Source organism: Leptosomus discolor, chromosome 14 (assembly GCF_034619465.1).
Source record: "Leptosomus discolor isolate bLepDis1 chromosome 14, bLepDis1.hap2, whole genome shotgun sequence".
NCBI classification, from domain to species: Eukaryota; Metazoa; Chordata; class Aves; order Leptosomiformes; family Leptosomidae; genus Leptosomus; species Leptosomus discolor.
In genome coordinates, this window is record NC_141404.1 from 9,978,762 (window position 1) to 9,998,128 (window position 19,367).

The 19,367-nt window shown below is 37.6% G+C and overlaps 2 protein-coding genes across 2 annotated transcripts in view; both read left to right on the forward strand.

Moving 5' to 3' along the window:
* The first annotated feature begins 2,277 nt into the window (after positions 1–2,277).
* On the forward strand, positions 2,278–3,855 carry TNFRSF17 (TNF receptor superfamily member 17). Its single transcript, XM_009951231.2, has 3 exons — positions 2,278–2,398; positions 2,738–2,869; positions 3,599–3,855. Exons 1-3 carry the CDS (start codon positions 2,284–2,286, stop codon positions 3,853–3,855), a joined length of 504 nt encoding a protein of 167 aa, XP_009949533.1. The 5' UTR covers positions 2,278–2,283.
* Positions 3,856–4,098: 243 nt separating this feature from the next.
* SNX29 (sorting nexin 29) overlaps positions 4,099–19,367 on the forward strand; it is a 137,521-nt gene continuing 122,252 nt past the window's right edge. The window contains exons 1-6 of the mRNA XM_086472830.1: positions 4,099–4,123; positions 5,177–5,690; positions 8,719–8,864; positions 11,129–11,193; positions 12,073–12,125; positions 16,479–16,603. Coding sequence (XP_086328956.1) covers positions 4,099–4,123; positions 5,177–5,690; positions 8,719–8,864; positions 11,129–11,193; positions 12,073–12,125; positions 16,479–16,603 — 928 coding nt within the window. The remainder of the gene's footprint in view (positions 4,124–5,176; positions 5,691–8,718; positions 8,865–11,128; positions 11,194–12,072; positions 12,126–16,478; positions 16,604–19,367) is intronic.

Here is a 19,367-nt window from a genome sequence, read left to right on the forward strand (position 1 = left end):
GTGGAACTACTCAGCTGGTTCCTTTCTAAAATAATAAGGGGTCTTAATACAAGTTATAGATATGAATATAAAAATGCAAGAACAATGGGGAGTTGTAACACGGGAAAATATTCTATTTAAGTAAAGCTAGAGAGCATTTCACTGAAGTCAATGGAATTATATTAATAACAGATTAAAGCATTGGACCCAACTTCTCTGTCCTGAAATTCACTTATTGTACCTGTGGATACCATGAAGATACTTTCATGAATATCTGCCTTCTTGAGATCGCAGCAGAGAATGGGATTGTCCTCTCCATGATTGAAAAGGTTAAACAGCATCTTAAAACCAAAAAGTCAAATCACTTTATGCATAAGCTACCAAATGGTACTTCTTCAGTAATAGGAATGATATTCTAGCAATAACTTAGGTGTCATCACCTAGAGTGTGAATGTATGAAGCAAGCCAGAACCAGTTTTATGAGGTCAGCACCAGCACTGACCTCCTGGTGAAATTTGTAGCATTGCCCACAGTCTGTATTCATATTTTCTTTTGTCACGCCTAAATCAGATTTTGTCGATTCCTGTTTATCCAGTAATCTTGAATAGGGAGAAAAGCCTGTAATAGAGAGCCTACAGCTGTGCACCTGGCCTACAGAAACCAGTGCAGAAGGCACAATAAGCAGTTCCATCTGCTAGAGACTAGAACACAGATTGCTTCGTTAGACCGTTCCACTAGAAACAGTTTGTGTATTCCCACATGGTGCGTTTAGTGGGAAAATAAGTCTCATACATAGTAATGTGGTATGAAATTACAATTCCTTCTACGGTATTTTTCTTTTCTCTTTCTGTGGTCAAAAAGGCGATTAACTGTGTGAAGGAGAAACTGAACTATAAATAAGCCTGTAATTCTAATCTGCCTGTGGCAGTGATACTGGATAGAGGCAGTTATTGCAACTTGCTAGATACTACTGGTTAACTTCATATTTAAAATACATTTTATTAAATTAAAAAGTCAAGATGCAAGTAAGCTGTGTAAATTCATTTCACTGTGGCAGTCTGTTACTGAAGCTTTTTTTTTCCTGGAAGAAGACTAAAATGCATTTTCAGAAATGTAACACTCGCTGCATACACGCAGGCAAACCCCTGTGTGCTCAGCGTGCCCCACCACCTGCCTGGGAAGGGGATGTCATATACACTCTACCACAAGAATGAAACCTATGGCCCACCTATTTTTCCATGCTGAGTACTGCAGTTTTAGTACAGTGACAGTTCTGCATTACAGAAAAATAAGGGAAAAATTGCAGATAATGTTATAAGTGAAAATTGTAAAATATTCATATAGCTTTTCTTTCACAATTAGAATGTAATCTTACTAAATTTCTCATATAACTATGATTATAAGCAAAAAACCAGCTAAAACCCCCAAAATGAACTAGCAAAAAAGCCGACCAAAACCTAATAGACCAGATAAAGGAGGCTAATTTGAAATTGAGGAGCAATATCACAGTGACTGTCTAGATTTCATCTTTCTCTTATAACTGAAGGTCTTAGATGTATTTTGTACAACACAATTACAAAGTAATTGTTGAACTTGTACTTTAACAGTATCTCATTTACAAACAGAGATCCATTCATTTAGAAGAAGTAATTCTTTCATCATCTCTGTGTTCTAAATATTATTGTCCGTCCAGGGAAACAGGTACGAAGAAAGTTGTCTGAAATTGCAGAATGAGTCAATGGCAAACCTAAAAACTGAATTGGTTGTATCTTCTTACTGCTGTGCCTCTTGCCTCTATTTTTTTCATCTTATGCTTCTTGGACTGGGACAAAAAGAACAAAAAGTAAGCATTACATAGTTTTCATACTACAGGAAAACATAATTGCTGCGGCTCACCACCACGAAAAACCCCACAAAATTCTAAAGACAAGAACAATTATTATGAACTCCTATTTGGAGATCTTCTTGCTTTTCTAGTTTGTAATGTTTAGCACCTGTTCAAGAAATGTCTTCTATAAATAACCGTTTTCTGTTTCAGACAAAATTTACATTGAAAATTATCTTGGTGCAGCTGTTCAGTTTTTCTACAATTGTGAATTGCCAAAAAAGGAACAGTAATTCCTTGGGGGCCTTAGAGTTAAATCCTTTTTACTTAACATGATACTATGTAGTGGAGCTGTGATCAAAGTCCTACTGCTAGCTGTCCTTAGATTTGATAAAACCGAGAACTGAAAAGCCCTTTGTAGATGATCCTCACTCTTTTACAATTTCTGTGGCTTTCCAGTTCCATAATTACTGACGCTGATGGCACGCTGCCCCAAAAATGAATACTTTGATAATTTGCTACTCTCTTGTAAGCCGTGTCATCTTCGATGTTCTAGCGCACCGCCGCCTTCATGTGAAAGCTACTGTGATACGAGTAAGTAATGTTTCTGCAAGACTTTGTGGCTATGCTGGGAATTTTCGTGTTGTATTTTACACAGAATTGTAAACACAGAAACTTAGAAGAAATCTAAAACCTGGAGAGAATTTATCAGAATAATATATGGGCTCAAAAATACTAAAGACATATGCAGTGTGTCCTGTATGTGTGTTAAGAAGAGTAGATTTTTAAAGCTCACAAGCTTTACTTGAACTGTCACTCAACAGAAACAGAAATTGCTCCTTTGATGTAGACGAAGTTTTATGTGTTGGACATGTTTACTGTTCATTGGTGGTTGTTTACAATAAATTCAATGCATCTCTTCTATTTCATCAGGTACTGATTCAAATGGAGTTCTTTGGATTTGTTTGGGTTTAGGAGTGATTTTAATGCTCACTCTGTTCACCTTAATGGTCTTGTTTAGATGGAAGCACCTAAAGCAACTGAAAGAAAAACTGAAAAACACAGGTGAATAAATAAGACTATGAAATAATTTTAGATCATTGTACATTTTAGCTACTCTTTCCATGTATAGTTTTTTGCATATAATTTATATCCCAGATTCTGATAACTGTTGAATTGTTTTGTATTCTTCAAATAGTCTCAATGATGTTACTAAAGGGATTAGGGAATAAAATATCCAGATGAGAGCCTGTAAAAGCAGCAATCTCTCTTTGGTGGTTCTGGATCACATCAGGATTGTTTACTTGCTGGTGTTTGAGAAATCATTTATGAACTTGCAATAGCAAAAGATCTTTACGAAGGCTTCATACTCTTCTCACTGAATGCAAAAGGAATTCTACCCAGGTAGAAGATACACAATCAATATTAGCTTTCCATCTTACAAGACATTAAATAATTTTATTTAATATTCTAGCCTGTGAGAAGCATATGTGGTATATTATGGGAAGGTGAAAGAAATTAAGTTATTTTACATTTTTACATTTACTAATATTTGTGGAGTGTTCAGCCAATAAATAATAACCGATTAGAAAATACACGTTAGATACTTAAATGCTTATCCTGAAGTATAGGAGGTATATTGTCATAAAATAAAAGATTATCATATATAGCTACATCTTAAAACTTTCACTAAGGTAAGGAACATAGTTGGAACATGATGAAATTTGGACCTTAATAACTGCACGTCTGGTATAGCATGAGGTACGTACTAAATTGACTGCTGTGTATTTACAGACTCTTCTATGGAGCTGAATTATATTCTCAAGGCTAATACTGAAAGCAGTGTGAATACAGAAGGAACTGGACACTCACTTCAAAGTGAAACAATAATGTATTCAGTGGAAGAATGCACTTGCCATGACTGTGGCTTGGTAAAACCTCAGACTGGCTATGAAACTTCATTTCCATTACCAGCTACAGAAGAAGGAGCTACTGTTCTAGTTACCACAAAATCTTTTGATTATTGCAACTATATTCTGGGTGCTGGGTGACTATGAGAGAAGTATATTGTTACTGCATAATAATAAATGAGTTATTCCAGTATAGCTATTAATCTTAAAAATTACAGTCAGTGGAGAAAGCTAGTACATCATCCTTACAGATCTTCCATTGAGCTTTCATTAATATTTTCATATTATTTCTAATTCTAGTATCTCTTTAGTCAGTATTTCTGCACCATTCTCAGGTACTAAGCTAGTTTTGCACTTTTTAATTTCTGAAAGTCCCTATGTAGGATGGCTTATTCTGCCTTTAGAGATTGTATCTACTTACGCTGGATATATACAAACCCATCAATAAACAAGTTTGCAAATATATATTTTATGTTAAACTCAGATCTTGTGCCAAAAAATTGCTTGATGGTACACAAGGAATGTTCCAAGAGGCAGAAATGAAGACACACATTACATCCCCGGTCTTGTAAAGAATAATTTCAAATATCACCTATGATTCTTGAAATAGGCATGTTCTAATGATGAATACCTTTGTAGCGTGAGGCTCCCCCCGTACAGATAGTACCTCTGGGTCACACTTAGGGAGGTTGTGGGGCTGTGGAGCCTGCAGTCCCAAAGTATTTCCTGATGGTGCAAACTTTCCTTTAAGTGCCAAGCGTTTTTCAGACCGTATTCTATAAAGATTTCTTTCTATTTTACTGGGTTTTTTTACTTACTCTTGTAACATGTACAAGGGTGGCTGATAAGATATAGGCATAGTAGGCTACTGTGTGGCCTAAAATTAGGAATATACCTTTGTCACCTTGCCTCTCAAGCATTAATCTTATTTGCCTAATGTTAGGCTACTTTTATTCCTGGAAAAGTGCAACAACAGAAACAACGACAATGTTTTTATTTGTAGATAACTTCTATTCCAGGTTCTTGCATGAATGAGGAACTGAAGTGTTGTAAGACTAGTAAATTATTGCACAAAATCTATGAATGATAAGTGTTACAGCAGCTTTCGGAAGCTGACCACATAGTTTGGGCCAGTTACGAGTTAGCTGTGTGGGTCTGGCAACACACAGCCAAAAGCTCTGAAACAGGCCTACAGAGCTATCAAATTTATTATTATTGCTTTACCTGGTAACTCTCAAAAAAAAAAAAAAAAAAAAAAAAAGGTGTCGCTCCGCAGCCTGGAGCAGTACGGGGCAAGCACCGGGCACTGTATTGAGGCAGTGTGCAAACACAAACCAGCGAGATGATGCCTTAAAACGACATCTACAACATTTAAGAAAGTTATTTCATTACTTCGCCATCGCTTTTGTATTAGAGGTTTCACAGTTTCTGTGCCAGTTTTTTGAAACACGAACCTTTCCAGATTTTCAGCTCACACATCACGTGCGACAGAACAGGACGCCTGAGCTTCAGGCTTCTCATCGTTCCCCTGCCCGGAATTTCGCCGCTGCCCCGCAGAAGGGCCACACGGGTACCCGGCGGGGTGAGGGACCCCGCTTGCGGGTGGCTGCCGCCGGGTGGAAGCGAACAGCTTCCCGCCTTTTTCCCGGGATCGGCGGGCCAGGGCTCGCTCGGGCCGTTGCTGCGGGCGCGGGCCGGGGTGGTGTTTACCTTCCGGTGCGGCGGGGCGGAGTTCCGGGGCGGAGCGCGTGCGCCGGCCGGCCCGGCTGTGGGCTGTGCGGGAGGAGGGAGCGGGTCGGGCAGATGGAGCGTGCGAGCCCCGCGGTCACCATGAGCGGTGAGTGGGGCTGGCGCGGGGCCCTCTCCGCTGCCAGGGCGCGCTCGGTGGGGCCGCCGGGCCTCCGGGGCGCTGTCGGGGCTGGCGCCGTCAGAGCGTGCCCGGGGGCTGCCCGCCGCTCCGCTGCCTGCTCGGTCAGGTGTGGCCCCGTGCCCCGCGGGCCGAGGCCCCTTTCTCCTCCCTTTATTCTCCCCGGTGGGGCTGGGGGTGGTGGCATGGTGGGGCACCGGAGGCTCTGGCCCCGCAGTGCGGGGTAGGGCTCAGCCCTTGCCTGCATCGCCACACCGCGCTCGTTTTGACTCTCAAAGCCCCCCCGAAGTGTTGTTTTGCCTCGTTTTAAATCCTAAAGCCTGCCCTTGAGCGTGACGCTGCCTCCCAGCACAAGTGGTGCTGGTCTCGGGGATCTGTGTTATAAAATAAATGACCGAGAGAAAATAATAAAAAAAATAAGGTGAACTTACTAAGATGCAGTTGGTGAGAGAGGTGAGAAGCATGACTAGTGGAAAAAGAGTACGTAGGGTGTATGGTTGTTTCTCTAACTCAGTCCTGAGGAGGACGTGTAGGTTGTGAATGTGTTTGTGGCCCCCGTGTTACGGTGAAGTGGTGTGTGGGGGTGCGCTAAATCCTGAGGTTTTTGAAGTATTTGTGAGGGGAAATATTTAAAAGCTTTGCATGAGAATTGGGACCCATAAACTTTAGGAAGCATAGTCACTTGAATGGGCCACCATGGAGAGTTATTTGGTAGGATGGAGGAAGACATTTTAATAGACTTCTCCTGTAAAAAACATATTGACAAGGGTTTGTTTGGGTGGGTTTTTTTTTTTTTTTTTAAGAAGGGAGGTGCTTTAGTAACTGCTTTCATGGGTCTGCTTATACAACTTCAATAATGGAAGTAGCAGACAACACTCTGCACCTGAAAATTAGATCGTATGTTTTTCTCATGCCCGGATTTAATACATGGTGAAATCTGTTGCCAAAGACAGTTGACATACTTGAATATTAGGCTATGTGTTTCATAGATAGCGGTAATTTCTGAAAATGAAACCAAAAATGAAAGTGAAAACACTTCAGTTGTATTTTTCTCTGGTTTGTTCTCACCTTTGTGGTAAGAAGAAAACAAAAGATTTTTATGGAAGAAGAGATGAGGGGAAAAAAAAAAAATTCTTGTAGGGAAACCTGTTAATTAGCGTTGTGAAAAATGTAAGTAACAGTCAAGTCTTTCAAACCATGGCAAAAGAAAATTTCTCAAATGTTTCAGATCTTGACATGATAGAGACTAAATCCTAATTCTGAAATTTTTAGGAGTCAGCATTTTCATATGGAAATCCTCAGCCCTTCAAAGATGAATTCAGGCTGGGACTAGACTTGTGCAAATTTGTGCAAATCAAAGCCTAAATCTTCTGAGGAGACTCACCTTTGTGAGCTCTATTTGAAATCTGTTACTCAAAAGGCGAGGTGGTGCTTCTTGTGGCATAAAGCCTCGTCCTATATTTGTTTTTGACACCATTAATATTTTTCTTTTTTTTTAACAATGAAGAGATCCAGATTTATGAGAGAAAACATTTAATTACTTAAAATAGAATAATGTCTAAGGTGACATGAAGGCTAGTAGTTCAACTGCGTGGCTAACCTACCCATGAGTCGCCCTTGCCAAGACCTATGTGACTTTTCCAACAATTTCAATTAGACAGCAAGATGACAAAAAGAACACTAATTTTGCACTTTGCCAGACATTACTGTTGTACAATACTGTACGGTATTTTTCCAGAATAACGTAGGTGGAACAGATCAGGACAGAGAAGAAATGTGTATCATTACCATGCTTGTTTCAGGTAAAGCAGATAGCTAATACTAACATAATCAAATTTAACCATGTCCTTTTTTTAGCGGCTGTACAGCACTGTCTACACTTATTTCCCTGCCCAATTTTAGCCCTTAAAAGTAAAAGGGCTGTTCCTAAAATATGGATAGAAGAAGCTCTTTCCCTAATGGCTATAATTATTTTTAATGTATGTTTTTTTAGCTACAGATGTGAAGGAACTTCCTGTTGATTTGAATGTTACTTTAGTATTACTAATGCTGCTTACTAATTACATGCTCGTATTTTTTCAGACAGTGTTGAACAGGCTAAACTTTAAAGGGAAGTAAGAGAAGGGTACTAGATTTATGTACTTGTCAAGAATTAGGGGTGTTGTCGGTTGTTTAATGACAGTTTCAAAAACTGTGTAAAAATGTGTAATTCGGGATGAGGCAGTAGAATCATAATAATGTAGTACAAGTTAGTATTTAAATTAGGTCTGTGTTTGTTTTATCTTAAACTTGTACCCTCAGAACCTGTACTAGAGCAAGCAAAAGGAATTGCAGTCTGAAATTTTGTGCACAAGACTTCAAGAAGTACGTAAAAGCAATCTGAGATTTGGTTGTTTTTTGACCTATATGCTACATGTGGTGCTGAAGAGAGCTGTACCTATAAATTCGATGAAAATCGTGTTTGCTTGCATAGTAATTTTTGTTCTGCTGTAGGTGTGGATATTTCTGGCAGAGAAGTTTGTTTTAAAAGTAGGAAAGCGTGACTGTGAACAACAGAAAATGGCAAGGGTCACAGAGGCAGGTGCAGTACCTGAGCCTATTTTTAACCCTTTTTGACTGACTAGATGTTGTTGGGAGTAGCCTCTTTAAGTTTCTTAGTTTTTTCAACCTTATGTTTTCACAATTATTTTTAGAGTCGTGTATGAACTTCCTTTTTTATTGCAATAGTCTAAATATAGCCTTTTTTCTGAGTAATGCTGGTTTTATGCATTCTATGTTTTGTATTTGTATGTGTGTTACTGCAGTTTTTCACGACTGTGCTGAATCAGTAGAAGGGTATTTTGGTCAGTTTGTGATACACTGTTAGTCTTTAAATTGACTAGAGTTGATCACATTTAATTGGTGCTCTTGTCTGAAAATAAGCCTTTTTTTTAAAAAGATTTAGTTTAGAAAATGAAGACTGTAAACCAGCAAAATCTTAAATAGAGTTGTTAGAGATTTATTTTTACCTTCCATCTACTTGAAACAAAAACATTGCTAATAGTACTACATTTTCTAAGCACATTACAAAGAAAAATATATCCTCTGCTTGAAAAAAAACCATGCAACTTAATCTTTTGATTTTTAAAAAATGTTAGACTTTGTGAATATGCTTTTTCTTCTACCTGCAAAATGTCTGTTAAGCACAGCAATGGAAGAATTCTGAAGACGTGCGTTGAGCAGAAACCTTGGCCAGCCCTCAGTATAGACATTATGTGGCCTCATGGCCCTGTTAATGGTGAAGGTGATCTGAACTGTTTATGGAAATTATTGGTTGTAATCATGTGTAGTCATAATTGTTATTAGTACAAATTTACAAGTAAAGTAAAGACAAAATACACATTACACTGTACTCAGCCTGTGTAAATTGAAGGCTTTAGTCTTTTAGAACATCAGTTAGCATAGTGATCATCTGTAGGTTTTCTGTATTTATGCATTTTTTTTATATTGTTCACAGTCTGGTATCTAGTTGCAAACTGTTTCTGTGTTACCAAATAGATACAAAGATGCTGAAGAGATGTGAATTTAAAAACTGACACATACTGCATTTGGAAGACAACTTAACCCACATACTTAGAATTTTCATTTGATAGATGTTTTTCAGCTTGCAAAATTATTAATTACGTGCATTTGTTCTGAAGAACGGTTAATATAAAGAGAAATGTTGTGTTGTGCCTATTCTCGCAGGTATGTGGATAGCAGAAATCTGTAGAAGTAATGAGTTTTGAAACAGCAGAGAAAATGTGCAGGTTCGTGTATATTCAGCATTACTGTGCATGAGGGGTTGTACTAAAAGTTCGTATTGTTTTCCTTATTTTACAGTTACAGGATTTATTGTAAGGCATTTAAATGCATAGGCATGTGTCTCCGTTTTTGGCAATGCATGCATGGCAAGAACACTGAATATAATTTAATGATATTGTAATCTCTGAAGGAGCACAAGGTGGAGTAGGAGGGGTTATATGAATTTAACCTTCTCTTCACAGTGGCTCAACTGTGATAGTTGTTTGGAAGGTAAAACCTACTTGGTGTGGGGTTTGTTTCTAGGGTCTTTTACTAGCATTGAATGTTGTTTGCATCTTCACCTGAGGTTACGTGCATCAGAGTATTTGACTAACAGAACCTCATACATCACATGTCCACACAGTTTGAGTCAGAGTTCAAAATCGGAAGTATAACTTCTTGAAAATCCACTGTAATCAGCTAAGTAAGCATTGTGAAGCTTAGTTAGCTGCAGCTACATTTACATGTTTTTCCTATTGTTTTCTTTATGCTGACATTGTCTATTATATACTTACTGTTGGGTTTTTCTTCTCCTAACCCCATGTTTAAGATGAAACAAAGGCAGAATAATTTCAGTAGGACAAATTCTGTCCCCTCCTGCAGGTTTAGGAACAAACTACTTTGAATGGGATTATGAAGACAGGAAATTCTGGGATTGAGACCTCACAGTGTTGGACAGCAAGAGGAAGAGATGCATGTCTCTATGTGTCATCTCTAGAGTGTTTATTATGTGGTGTTTGATTTTGAGTATCTGGAGGAACTTGCTTATGCAGTTTTGATAATTGACTTTCAGTCTGTGCGTGTATTAGTTGTATGTTCTTTGACAGGAAAAGAAAAACAGAATTACTTTAATGCCAGAGAGGCCACAGAGGATATTTTGAACTCAAGCTCAGAATAAAGAAATGATAGAAGTGTTGTAGGTTAATTAAGCAATAAATTTTACACATATTCATTGGAGTTTATAAAGCATGTTCTGACAAGCAAAGTATGATGCTATTTGTTGTTGAAATAACTGAGAAGTTAAAGATTGTCTTGTGTGGTTGCTTGTGTAGTAACAAACTAGATTTTATAGATGTTAATCAGGAAGAACTATGCCGGTAGTTAAATTTTAAGGGATTTATTGCAACAGTTGCTGTCTGTTCACCTGACTTAAAGCTCTTTCTGCAGTAAGGTGTTTGACAGTAAGAAGATATTCCTGCTGTCTCTTTCTCATTTTCCATTCTTTTCTTGTGCTGTGATGATACACTACCACGGTAGTTGTTGCAGTATGAACATTTATGGGGTTGCAGTGCAAGCTCCATAGTACACCTAATCCAACCAGCCAAAACCCCAAAATTAAAGAATCTTAAACTAGGTCTCTTCCAGGCTTGCAATATGGCCCCACAGGTGGTTGTGCTAAGAAGCTAGGGGCAAGCTGTGCTGATTGTGCACAATTATGCTGTATTTGGTATTGCTGCAATATACCTTATATCATGAAACCAAAATCTTACTGAAATAAGACTTTAGATGATATTTCAAGTAGTATTCCTGCATATTAGAGAAAAGCTGCTTGAAACCTCAAAACACAGACTTATACTGGATCATTTTAGTTAGAGAAAGTACATTAATAAATTTAATGGAATAATTGGCATGGGAAGAAAGTTTTCAGGGCCCTGGTGTTGGCCCAAATGTATTTTTCTTAAAAACCTATTTATTTTAAAATGATATATTTTTGTTGCACTTCAGGTTCACAGAACAATGACACTAAAAGACAGTTTCTTCTAGAACGGCTGCTGGATGCAGTTAAACAGGTGAGAAATCCAATATGTATTTCTACAGTATACTTGCCCTGAGTTGTCAGTACTAGCAGGAACTATCTTTGCCCTTTTTTCTCCTCTTTACCAGACAAAGAAGAAAACTTGTCTTTCACACACTACTACTGAGGTTTTGTGTCTGCCGGCAAACAACTATTATGCAGTATTTGTTTAAAATTCTTCTTCTTGACAGATTATATTTGCAGTGTTTATATGTATTATAAATATATATAGTATTATTGAAGACATATTGTAATTATATATATATTTGTAATACTTATATGACTGAACTAATTTGTAGTGTACTGCGAAGACTAATGTTGGTTAATATTTTACCATAGCAGCTTTTTTTCTTTACGCTAGGATTTTAGTGAATGGTTAAAATACAGGTGAAGAATGGATTTATTAATATATGTATGTGTATTACATCAACATGAAGTTCATCAGGTAGAATTGCGTAGACTGGATCAAATTTAGGAGAGCTTGGGAGGCAAAAGAATGCCTCAAAACTATGCCAATGATACGTGTTGTAAATAATGATTCTTCTGTAATCGTAGCGCTGAGCTGAATAGCAGCAACGCTTGGTTTTGTGGGTATACATTTAAAACTCAAAAGTAGTAATTTTTACTCAATTTTAAATTTATTGAAGTACCTGCAGGTGTGTTGTTCTGGCTAGCAGGAATATATTTGCACTAAAAGAGTAGTCCGTTAGTGGAACATGATGCTGTAAAGCACTTTTTGGTTGCAGGCTGTATTTGCCAGTGCTTTATTTTGTACTGCTTCATTTTTTTGTTATGACTGTTTCTTACATGGAAATATTTCAGAATATTGAGTTTGTAAATGTAACAAAAATTTCTTAAAATCTGTCTATTGCAGTGTCAAATACGGTTTGGAGGAAGAAAAGAAATTGCTTCAGACTCTGATAGCAGGTAAAATAGTCTAAGAAACTTTTGACATTCTTAGATTACGTATCATAATGGCATAAAATAGGTGGCACAAAATACTTGTCATGCTCAAAAAACCACCAGTTCCTTTTGTTTACATAAAAAGTGATGTGGGACTCTGAATTTTTTTGTTACAAATTTGACAGCTTAACAACGAGTATTCCTCTGTATGAAGTTACGAGTGTTTAAGTGGTTGCAGTGTTCAGGAGAAAGCATTGAATTTGGAGGACTGAACATGATATTGGGAGGAGAACTTACCTTACCTAAAACCTCTTTTGAAATGAATGCATATTTATTACCAATACACCTGTGTTTTGTGAAGCTTGACACTTAAGGGTCAAGTGCATTTAACACACAGTCATTAAGAAAATTTTCATTGTTATTTTTTCTTATTCCTGACATGTTAAGCATGTTTTTCTTCTTTTTCTGTACGAGAAGTTGTTCCTTTTTATTAATATAAGTAGAAAAAAAAGTAATTTAATTCCTGTTAGTTGCATTTGTTATGGGTATGGCATACTGGTTTCTAAAGCCTTTAAGAAGATGACTGGCAGACAGAAATTGCAGTGCTTTTTGTATCATATGTAGTCTATTGAGTCTTTCTGAGAATCTGTCCTTCAAAGAATCTCGGATAAATAAAACACCAGGATTAAATGCAGTTGTTTGTTGTCCTTTTTCTTATGTCCTTGAAGTTTGACTCTGCCTTTTGGGAAGGAGTTAATTATCTGTTGACCATTTATAAATGATGTGTAAAATTCTCTCCAATCCCCTCCCAATTCAGTCTTTAAGGACACGTCTAAGGATATGGCTCCATGACTTCTGGAAAACCAACATAACAATTCATTGCTGCTGAAGGGGTGGGGAAGGTTTATGTATCTCCTCAAGGGCCCTGACTTCAGTACTACTCCCTTCCACCACCTTTTTATGCAATGCCTGGTGATTATCCAGTCCCCTCTGAATTAATTTAATAACAAAAGATATAATGCAAAAGGATAACTTCTGGCCCTTTTAGTGAGTTAAATCAGCAAAACATCTGGTGAATGCTAGAGTTGCTGCAAGGAGGGGAAGATCACACAGCTAGAAGCAATGGGAAGTGCAGAAGAGGAGGAAGAAGCAACAAGGGATGAAAGGGCAAACCAATCTTCTTTCAGGAGCAGCTTGTGATGTAGCTCCTGTGCATTACCTGTGTGTGAAACTCCAGGCTAATGCTACTCCATGGTAGCTTAAGCCTCTCTGACTTTTGGCTACTGCTGTCATCCTGTCCTGTGCTTGGCTGTTTCAGCCTACAGTGTTTTGGGGAAAGAGAGAAATAGTGTTCTGTTGCTCTGGCGTAGTGAAAACGGTTCGGTACAGGGTCTGTTCAGCACTGGGTTTGTTGGACAGAACTGGTGTGAGGGAAGAAGCAAGTGGGTGGGATAAAGGGATGGTGGGGTTGAAGCACCTAGCAGTTGGACTGGCTATGCAGCTATAGCTGTTGTCACAGAAGCATCAACTAGAGATAGTTATTTAATCTTTACTGTTTAGTTTATGTGAGACAATGTATTGATGATGTTTGCCTTTGTAGATGATGGTGTAAACTTGGCCAGAAGGAATGACCTCCTATGTTGAGCAAATTCTCTGGGTCTAAAACTTTTGCTTTCTTGCTCAGTTTACTTGAACAACTGCTGTGCTGCAGTTGTTTAATAATTTTGAATAATGACCTTTAGTATTTGTCTGCTTATAAACAGTGAGAGTTAGGATTCCAAAGATATAATGATGGCCAAATTTTACTTAGAAATATTTTCCTTAGAATTCAGTAGACATGCTGAATAATGGATTATAGCTGGGCAGTTTCAGGATTAAAAAGGAAGTGGAAATTATATTAATAGATATATCTTTTTTCTAAATTCCTTGGTGTTTGAGGTTGTTGCTGTGCTAAATATTGTGAGATAATTTTGAAAATCAGGCTAGTCTGACAGATTAGATCCAAATCCAGTAAAATCCATGATTCTCCAAGTTTTGTTCTCCCATTTTTTTTGTCTGTGAGATTATAGTTGTTCACAGTTCTGCTATGTCTATGTACACTAGACTTCTCCAAGTTTCTCTCTATTTGTTTATTTAACAAACCCTTGTGATGCCATCTAGTAAATACTGTATGTATATTGGGCATTGTAGAATACATGATTTTTTTTTAATTTTATTTTGTGGCTAAAGTAAATGCTGTACAATTTTCTTGCTTTAATTTGCAGTGCATATATATTTTTAATAACATGAGCTCTTTCACAGAACCTAGTTTCTGTTCTGCTTTTTCTGAATTGAAAAAGTCAAGTAGATTTTTTTTTTTTTTTCCTGGGGTGTCATGTATCTGCTGGAATTTCCGTTTTCAACAGCAGCAGTTGTTTTGGCAAAAATTAATCACAACTACTCCACAATCATCTTGATCATTGTTTGAGTTGTATTCTGCTTTATTAGTAAAATTTTCCCAACGAAGTGAAGTTTCCTAACATAAATGTACTGGAAAGCATTATGTGTTAAAATCTCTTCTGTGCAGAGCAATTATGGTAAATATACCTGTCTTTCTGTCAGTGCTCCTCCTGAGATCTTGTGCTTTTTTGTGACCCTGAATAGAACTTAGAACTCTGCACTTCTGGAATGCTGAAAGTAGAGTCCTGAGCTACTTTGTCAGCCGTTTTTATTTAATTGTTTGAGCTTAGTTAAGGTCTCTGTTCTTCCTTTTACAGAATCATAGAATAGAATCATAGAATAATTTTGGTTGGAAAAGACCTTTAAGATCATCAGGTCCAACCATTATCCTAACACTACCGAGCCCACCACTAAACCAGGTCCCTAAGCACCACATGTAAATGTCTTTTGAACACCTCCAGGGATGGTGGCTCAACCACCTCCCTGGGCAGCCTGTTCCAATGTCCAACTGCTCTTTCAGTAAAGAAATTCTTCCTAATATCCAATCTAAATCTCCCCTGGCGCAGCTTGAGGCCATTACCTCTTGTCCTGTCATTAGTGGCTTGGGAGAAGAGACCAACACCGGCCTCACTACAGCGTCCTTTCAGGTAGCTGTAGAGAGCTGCAAGGTCTCCCTTCAGCCTCCCCTTCACTAGGCTAAACACCCCCAGTTCCCTCAGGCGCTCCTCATAAGACCTGCTTTCCAGACCTCTCACTAGCTTCATTGCCCTTCCTGGACCTGCTCCAGGACCTCAACGTCTTTCCTACACTGTGGCACCCAAAACAGGACACAGTACTCAAGGTGTGGTCTGACCAGTGCTGAGTACAGGGACCCGATCCCCTCCCTGCTCCTGCTGGCCACACCATGGCTGACACAGGCCAGGATGCTGTTGGCCTTCTGGCCACCTGGGCACACTGCCGGCTCATGTCCAGCCGTCTGTTGACCAGCACCCCCAGGGCCTTTTCTGCCAGGCAGCTTTCCAGCCACTCCTCCCCAAGCCTGTAGCGCTGTATGGGGCTGTTGTGACCGATTACTTTTAGTAATCAACTTTGGCAGCCAGGTGACAACTTTCTCAAAGCTTAAGTTTTAGGTATTGTATTAGTATTATTATGGTGAAAATAAAACTTAGAGAAAATAAGATTCAGACAAACAGATTACATCCATGTCTGTTATACCTTAAGCCTTACTACTCCCTGTAGGTTACAATAATATTCTTTTCTTTGGCAGGCTGAATTTTAAAACTTTCCTGGTTTTACAGTGTTTCTACTTGTGTGAAAATTGATTTATTAATAGGGTTATGTTTAAAAAATAAATAAATAAGGAAATGTATAAATAGTATTGTAGAGAACAACATCAGAACTTGAAGATTCAACACATCTCCAGAAAAATCTTTTTTATTTTCCTATGCCTAGGATTTCTGAAGGAAATTAAAATGTTTGTTTAATTGTTTTCCTAGGCTTGAATTATAGTGTACTAGTGCAAATTAACGAAATTGTTTATTAATTTATAGGAAGTTATAGCGTATTTTTGGAAAATCATTCATTGTGTGTGTAGTACAAAGTATATTTATGAAAATGTAATTGCATTACATGAACAGTAGGTAATGTGGAAGCTGAAATATCCACCACTGTAGCAGGTGAAGATGATTCTCAAATTGATTGCCAGTTCTTCTGAATGTAATTTGTGCCCCAGCTTTGGATAGTCATGGTGAAACTGTGTGTAAAAGTAGATTATACTGTTTGCAAATAATGAGATTAGTGCACACAAGGGGTCTTTTACTACCTGTAAGATAATGGTTCACCTTTACATTCTCTGTTCAGAGATTTGGAATAAACCTGCTCTGCAGAAACGTAGTTGATGGTTCTTTTCACATGATTTCTATTAAAATTCTATTGCAGAGTCACTTGTTTGTGTGCTCAGTTTGAAGCTGTGTTACAGCATGGTCTGAGGAGGAGCCGAGGATTAGCATTAACAGCAGCAGCAATCAAGCAGGCAGCGGGTTTCTCGAGTAAAACTGAAACAGGTGATTTGTTAATCATAACTATTCTATTTTAAACAGTTGATAAGTGCAAGCAAATGATGTAATTTCTAATGGAAGTTTTAAGCAATGTACCAAACTGCACACTGCTGGTAGCATATTTAATACTTGGACTCTCATTAAGCAGTGAAAATGGTTATTGCTTTCTTAATGTGGTTTAACTTTTTATCTAGAAATTTTGTTGTTTGGAAATCTGCACTTCTTACAGTTCCATCATGAATAGTATTGTTGGCAAATTTCTTTTGAATTCTGGTGGGGATAAACATTGTGTCATTGTGCTTTTGTGTTAAGTTTTTGCTACGGCATTTTCTTTCTTAACCTTGTCTTACTCTGTTCTTTAACTGCTGTATCCTGTAGCATGAGATATGTTTAGCTTCTGAGTATTGGTGTAATTTTAAAAACGAAACTTACATTACTTATATTGGTTGGGTTGTTTTCTACTACTTTCTCCACTTTAAAGATAAGATTCCTTTATTTTTGTTGCCTTCTCTTCACCTTGAAGTTTCCCTTGTTTTTTTATCAAATTATATAAAGGTGTTAATTTTCATCAGTTTTGTTGTCAAGTTTGACATACAGTATTGTTTTTCTTAAACAGGATATGCATAACATAAAGAAGTTTCTTTTTAGATTTTGAAACTCTGTCAAGTGTAACATGTAACACATAGGGGGTTTTGGTTTTGTTTTTTAAATATATTTAGTGGTACTAGAATTGCTAATACATTTTAATCTCCAGCCTTAACTTCTAGTTACACTAGACAACTGCATGTAATGAATGTTACATTAACACAAAATGTGTAGTTTGATATAATGGTGTTTTTAAATTGCTGTAACGATGGACTTGTTTCCTGTGGATGATAGGGTGAAATGTCAGATCTTGTGTGCTGACTTTGCTGCTAATGGGTTAGAGCCTCCAGACTCTTTTTTTGGGGAGCTAGAACACGTATGGTTTTAGAGAAGTTGATGACTTTCCCATGTTTGCCTCTTTTACTTATTAATGGGCAAGACTCAACGCTTTGCGGACTCTAAATGAATACATAAGAAAAATTCAGCTGTCTACACAATCTTTACAGATTTTTTGGCTCTTCTGTATGCTTTTTTTCTCACTCGTATGTGTTTGTAATTGGGGATTAGATACTCTGTGTTCTTTTTCAGCCTCTGGGTAGTTTCCATCTCTTTAATGGGTAATGATTTGGTTATCTGCTTTTTTATCCCCCCAGCTTGCAATTGAGAGTTTTATGCTTTAATGCAGAGAATGTTCTCCCCTGTTACGCCCTCTCTGATTTATGCAAATAGCGTGCCTTTAAATTTCAAGACATTACATATAATTCTTAAGTTTTCTCACATTTGTTAGTAATGTCAAGGTTATGTGAAGTTTTTGGTCCTGTCTTTTAGTGATCAGATGTACAAAGGTGCATCTCTGATACTTGGGACCTTAGTAACCATTTAGCTGTATGTTTGTATGTATGTGTGTCTTGTTTGGGGGCTTGTCAGTGAGATGATGTGGAGGAAGAGGAGAAAGTTGTGAAAGTTATCTCTGGTTCGGGAATGGAAGAAGGAAGAAGACATCATTTTTATTCCGTAAGAAGCTTATGGAAGCTATGGAAGTCCAGGAACAAAAACATGGCTGCTTTGCAGCAAATTGAGTGCTATACAGTGACTAAGAAGAGAAACTTTTTCTTTTTAATGGAAAGTACTGGGTTCCACTGCATTGATCTTTGTGAATTATAGCATTGTTGTGCTTGTTTTTTTTTTTTTTTTTCTTTTTTCCTGAAAGCAATTGCAAAGTAGTTCTGTCTCTTTATCGCTTTCAGGCAACTGAGTCTGGTATGTTTTATTTTCTGTTGTGTCTAACATAATCGCAGATGTTGTCTTTTTCTTTAACATAGTAAAATACTGCTGTTTAGGCTATACATTCAGGCTTTGACAATTGAAAATTTAAATTGTTCAGCAGTGTTTTTTATTTGAAATTCACAGATACTTCATGACAAACTGTACTTTCAAATGGCTGTAAACAATGTGGCATCATTTTGCATCTAAGAGCTTCAGCATTTTACTTTGTTTTTCTTAAATGATAGTAAAAGTTTTAAATGAAACCTCCAGTAGTAGTTTTTTGGAACTATGACTTAAAACTCCTATTTAAAATATTTTAATTTTTTTAATATACAAGTAAACAAATTCCTAACATCAGTGAGATTTTGTATCAGCTGACGGCATGATCATTACAGGCATATGCAGCTCCTTTAATCTTATGTTAAGCAATCTAAACAAAACCAGCAAACAATAAATTTGTATTCTGTCTTTAGTTTGTAGCAATATGAGGGTCTCTTAATTTAACTCCAGTTAAGGTTATGTGAGAATACTGTAGCGGGTGTACTATTCACTAAAGATTATTAAGACAATGTTGTTGAAAGATTCTAAATAGATCAACTCTTCCATTGCCTCTGGCTGCTCTTTCTGCTGTTTTACGAGAGGTTCCAGACTTGCTGAAACCTTTCTCTCAGTGATAGCAGTAATAGTTCATAGCAGTGTTTTTTTCTGCACTGAGGATCATAGGCTAATTCAAGTTGGAAGGGTCCTCGGGAGGTCTGCAGTCCTACAGAGATCATCTATGAGGTTAAACGAGGTTGCTCGGGGCTTTATCCATTTGGGACTTGAAAACCTCCACAGACTGCAAACCCTCTTTGGTCAACCACATTCCAACATCTGACTGTCCTCATGATGAAAGAGTTTTTCCTTATATGCAGTCTGA